The 5,950-nt window shown below is 40.1% G+C and overlaps 1 protein-coding gene across 3 annotated transcripts in view; it reads left to right on the top strand.

Annotated features, from left to right (window-relative positions):
- The window catches only part of robo3 (roundabout, axon guidance receptor, homolog 3 (Drosophila)), a 213,644-nt gene extending 208,134 nt beyond the window's left edge, over positions 1 to 5,510 (top strand). For all 3 annotated transcript variants that reach the window (XM_055148486.1, XM_055148487.1, XM_055148488.1), the window contains one exon: positions 4,788 to 5,510. In XM_055148486.1, the coding sequence (XP_055004461.1) occupies positions 4,788 to 4,799 (12 nt within the window). In that variant the 3' untranslated portion in view covers positions 4,800 to 5,510. The remainder of the gene's footprint in view (positions 1 to 4,787) is intronic.
- The last annotated feature ends 440 nt before the right edge of the window (positions 5,511 to 5,950 follow it).

Consider the following 5,950-nt stretch of genomic DNA (forward strand, 5'->3'; position numbering starts at 1 on the left):
AGTGCGGGGATAAGAGAGAGAGAGAGAGAAAGAGAGAGAAGGAGGGAGGGAAGTGCAAAAAGGTAGAAAATGGGACTTATTTGTGGTACATTTGCACGGAAATAAAGACATTTTTATATCTACTTTGCAAGGACGACCACATCCATTTGAAGCTTACATAACCGTGTTTAGCTGTTACTTTATCAAAATAGAGCTGGAGTTGCCTTTCGGTTGAGTAATCCGTACTTTTAGCGTCAAAAACCTACTCTCTGCCAGGTTCTCTTCCACTTTGTGATGTCATGAAGTGGTAGAAAAACAGCAGATATTCTTCTTGGGGTCCATGTTAAGCTATAAATGCATTTTCTTTCTTTTTTTTTTCATACAAATGACAGGATGTACTTGCACCATATTCACACCAACAATGAAACCAAAACAAAAAACAGGCACCACAAAAACAATTAAAATGTACAAATTATCATGACAATCTAAATAATCTACTTTTGTTAGGATCGGAGACAGAACAACTCAATTATTCAATTTCAAGTCAAGTTAACAGCTCCTTTTACTTTTAGTTCAGTAAAGTTTGACAGTTCCAGAGCTGAAATCATCCAAATGATAATAGTGAAGGTGTGTAGAGTTTAAAAACACAGTGGAACACTTCCTGTATTACGGCATGGAACCAAGTGTTTTTGGTTTGAGAGAAAAATCTGCCTAAATAAGTCGGGTTTGTGCGTTAAACGTGTATGAATGAAACAAAACAGAATCCCAGAGCCATATTAAAGGGTTAAGGATGTAGGTTTTTGGTTTAAAAACATAATGAACTTCCTGTATTACCACATGACATCACTAGGGGGAACGGAATGAGTGAAGGACTGTTTTTGATGAGGAAACAACATTATTAGCCAGACTGGCGCCACCTAGTGCCTCTGCTCAGTTTCATTTCTCTCCAGTGACTAGGTCAGGAATCGGAATACACAAAACGGTTTGCAAGAACCCCGGGATTGTAGACCGTGCACCGACCAATCAGCAAAGAGCTTTGAAGCCATGACTTCAAACTCAAGCGCCTGTCTGGGTCCCTTTTGTGGTACAGCACAACAGTAAACAAAGCGGTCGAGATGAAAGTAGATGAAGACAGACGTTCTGTGTTGGCAACGATTCCCGAGATCGAGGATTTTCACTCTCTGCTTTGTTCGCTGTTGTGCCGGCAATTACTTGGACACCACTGAGCGTTCCGGCGCATTACATACATCACGAGCAAATAGCAGCGATTGGTTAAATAAAAAAAAGAACCTGCCTACTGTCGAGGGAATGAATCCTAACTCTGCCAGGTCAGACAGTTTCCACGAATCAGGTTAGGTTTTCAGTGGAAGATTCGCAATCTTCTTCTAGCTTGTCAAGGGATTTTGGAATTATAGATATTGTGCTGAATAAGTAAAATTTGATGAATTAAATACCTATTACCATTGTACACGTAACATTTTGATGCCTAACTTTATGTTTTATAGATATTTAACTGTACGTCATCTAAGACTCGCCGTGGCTCTTATATATAATCTTAATCTTGTAGCTCTCTGGCATTTTCGTTTTGCAAAAGTAGCTCTCCAGAGGAAATAGGTTGGAGATCTCTGGCATAAAGTGACAGAGCCTCTAACAGTAAAGTGACAGTGTGGCTTTAAATGTGCAAATGTAATTCAGCTTTAGCATTATGTACGCAATCTTGTCAGCGATTTCTTCACCCATAAATCTTTGAAATGACTTTTTACTCTTTGGACTAGCATGAGAACTGAAATAAATAGAGTTCTAAATGTAAAAATGTATTCTAAAAGTACAGAATTTCCTGGAACAGTGATGACTGACACCCTTCACTGTTCTTTTGAAGTTCCAGACAGCTCTTGTTAACTCTAAACCCTAAAAAGTTCCTATAAAGAGGCCATTTTACTAGGAACGGCCGCAGGAGTCAAAGGTCAGACTACTCCGACCCCCATAACATCTGAACTGGGAATGTCCAAAACCACTTGTAAAAATGGCACAATTGCTCTTTTCAAAGTGGCATAGAGTTTCCTTGTATCTTGTTTGTAGCTTATACCCCCTCCCGTCTTCATTCTTGCCCCCCTGTGGTGCAGTTAGCAACACCTCTGCACCCGTGGCCTCTTCACGCCCGGGTTTGAGCCTTGAAAGTTGGACATCCTCAGTTGTTAAGCCGCGGTGCTGGAAAATCAGGAAGCGTAGGTTAGGTTTCCGAGGAGTCCCGCGGTGAGGTTGGCTGCGATCTGCCTGACCTTTGACCCCTCCAGGTTTGCGGAAAGGACGGAGGACGGGGGACGGGGGGATAGATATCGTGTTGTTTCATCTGCTCCCAGGCTATAGAGTCGGAACAGGAGATTTGAAAGTTGGTAAAGGTCACACAAGGCCAGTAATGTAATTTGTTCAAATGAGTTTCTGGTATTTTTGTGTCTTTGTAAGAATGGCGACCTCATAATGCTTCAAACTTCAATAAAAATCATTGTTGAATAGAAAAAAACTGTATTTTTTAAGCATTTTTGAAACTCCCAAATCATAACAGCAGTCGCCTTGCAGGGCTCTACAAAATTGTCAACATTATTAAAATCTCATCTTTCATTTTTCATTTTTTATTTACCAAAACTTGTAGAAGCAATTTATTCCATTTGGTGGTGGTCTGGGCCAAAGAGAAATTTTGTTTATAGAGAAAAATAAGCAAAGATCGAATTCAAAGTTCAAAAATCTGTTTTCACTATTTAAAAAAACATCAAAATAGTTGCCTGGCATGGTTTTATTTAGTGTTGCGTGCCTTTCGTGTCTCAAACAGCTACATTACTGTGATGGAAGGGTCAAAGTGTCTTGCCAAAGAGCACAACATCATTATTTGAACCACAGAACTTTTGGTTGGTGGGCAAATCCCCAACTCGCCGTGCCACATGTAGCTGTCCTCGTGTAAGATTGATACTGAAAATATCAGGGGAGTAACAGTACACAAAAATCATGGTTCGGTACATGCCTCAGTTTTGAGTTCACAGTTTGGTTCATTTTGGGTACAGTTTGGGAACAAAATACAAAACCATTTGGTTGTTGTTTATTAAACCGACAATTTGTTTTAACATTATACAAAGAGAAAATAAAATAAATGCAAGGTGCTGCTTGGTAATACTGATAAGTTAAACTAAATATTCTCAAATAAGCAACAAATGTATGAAAAATAAATTCCTTGTAAACAGTAAACAGAACTTTTCAACAAGAAAAGTGCAGCACTAATACCGTATTTTCCGGGCTATTAGACGCGCTCTTAAGCCTCCAACCCCATCAAAAAACGACCGCGCGCCCCGCAATCCAGAGCGCCCCATACACGAAATCCACTCGGGTGTCCCTGTACGACTTCAGTAAACTACAAAGCCGCACCACCCACAGAGCACGCAAACACGCACCGAGCAGACAGCGACCGCGCAGCGAAACACACCCGCAGACACACTCATCACTCCACGCAGACGAGGAACGGAACGTAGGAACGAAACCAAAAAGCGAGTGCAATGTGCCACTTCTAGCCCCAACTGAACAACTGAGTCACTGCGAACACGTCAACAATCCAGTGATCCCAGACAACACCCTCCCTACATGCCACAACTGAACAAAACCCAGAGTCACAGTGAACGCGCCAAACAAAGTCCGACTGACCCATCCAACTGTTGTGTTTCGTTTAAAGTACGGTGCGGTTTATTTGTGAAAAAAGTTTGAAAACAGACCATTTAATGGCCCGGAAAATACGATAGTTTCAGCATCAAGTTTTACTCAATCTTCATATTTTTGGCCAGAAAAAACAACTTGTCCACATTGTCTGCAGTAAGTTCAGATCTGCTGCAGTTACAACGTCCCCAGAGGTTGAAAATAACAGAGGTCGTGCCGGAGAAAGGCGAAAGTGAAAACCATGGCACAATGACTGTAGTTTTTTGAGGAGTCACGTGGTTCGGAGGGACGTAGTCAAGGCGGGGGGCAATTGTTGTCAAGGCGGTCGCCCTAACTATAAAGCTCTCCCACCCCAAACACAGACTAGTTTCCTCATGAATATTAAAGAGCCGAGCCTCCGTGTAGCTGCACATGTAGTGGCCGAATGTAAACACACATAAATTGCGCAAACTCATTCATGCTCAGCTTCATACCAAACCAAATGTCCCGTACCGAACCGGTTCAGTACAAATATATGCACCGTTACACCCCTTGAAAATACTGTCCTTTCCGATTATAATTTACACCTACAGTTTTCAGATACAACAGAAACAACAACTCATTTGCAAATCATTTTCTCATACTCTTTACAATGACACTTTAATATGAATAAAAATCAATAATTGTAATTAAAAGCATGCTGATTATGAGTTTCCCAAGCATACATCCCCACACTGTGCACTTTCCCTTTACAAATCCATGCTCTGTTATTAGTGTGGCAAGAAGTAAAGCAAAAAATAATTTCATAATTGCTGTGTATCATCAAAAGTCTCTCAATAATATCATGGGCCATCACAATATATTGAATTACAAGTTTCTCTGCTTAAATTCATTGTTATGTTCCAGCAATAGCTAAAAAAAAAAACAGAGGAACTACATAGACCATGATCCTTTGCTCCATTTCAGTGCAGACTACAAGAAGAAATAACAGTTCCAAGCACTTTTAAGTCTTAGTTCTTTGGATTAAGTCACAAAACGTCACAAAAAATATTGTACTGTGACATTTGGATATCGTTACATCCCTGTAAAATGATCAACAATTTAAACTTTTTTTTTTTGTTTTTGTTTTTCAGGAGATGAGATAAGGACCAAGGCACATTTGACAGTGGACCTATGAAGCCTCTACAAAGCATCGACCTCCATCATCCAGTGAGGATACAGGAAGCCAAGCAGGACAAAAAGCTACGAAGAAAGTTTTCCAGTTTCGGGGAATTGAAAACGGCTGTGAAAAGACACTCCCAAACGGACTTGACATTTGTTTTAGTATTACTATGATTATTTAAGGGCCTACGCCTTCTTTTTGTAAATATTGTCTGTACTGTTTTTTGTGGGATACAGGCAAAAAGATATATTGTATTTATGACGATTCAAAAAAGAAACTGTAAAAAAAAAAAATATTACGAAAAAGAAAAAAGCTCATGTCTTCTTGAATGTGCCAACGTTTTTGTCCAAATGTATACTTTTTGTTTCGTTTTTATTTTATTTGCAAAAACGCGTTAACTACTGTTGCACTCTGTTGTCACGGCGATACAACATTTGAAGCACAAGCGTGAAAGAAGAAGAAGAAGAAGACGAAGACGAGAGGAGGAGGAGGAGGATGGGATGGAGGGAGGACTTTAATGCCAAATTGTGCAGGTTTTCCAGAAGACTTGCGCCCCCTAGTGTCCGCTAAGAATGTCAGAACTTTTTTTACTCCGTGTCGAAATGTCGCAGGCTTTGTTCGAAAAGTTTGATTGTAAAACGTTGCATCTCGTGGCCCGTCCCATTGTCGCGGAGAGAGGGAGGCGTTCGCTGCAGTCGGCAAAAAGAAAGAAAATGAAAACATGTGGGTGGACTGACTTTTGTACTCTTGTTGTTTTGTAAAAGTAAATAAACTACATTTGCTGAATCATGTCTTTCACTGTCGTTTTTTTGTTAAACGTGTGGAACTCGAAAATAAAAACGGGCATTCTGACGGTGAGCAGGATCGCCTCCTCACAGATCTGACCTGGAGCTTGACCTGGTTTGGCCTAGACAAAAACTATCTCAGGCGTTTGTGCTGTTTTGTGCTGCAAAAAGTTTTTTTTGTGCTGATTTATTTTTTTGAGATATTAACGATTCTTTCATAGGTTACATGGGCCAGACCCCAGGAAGTTTAAAAATGCTCTTAAATGGCCAAAAATTATGTCATTATGTCATTTGTGATGTTTTGCGCTGTAAAAAGTAAAATTTTTGTGATTATGGTTCTTAAGATATT

Source organism: Boleophthalmus pectinirostris, unplaced genomic scaffold (assembly GCF_026225935.1).
Source record: "Boleophthalmus pectinirostris isolate CB_2022bp ecotype Guang Dong unplaced genomic scaffold, ASM2622593v1 HiC_scaffold_12, whole genome shotgun sequence".
NCBI classification, from domain to species: domain Eukaryota; kingdom Metazoa; phylum Chordata; class Actinopteri; order Gobiiformes; family Gobiidae; genus Boleophthalmus; species Boleophthalmus pectinirostris.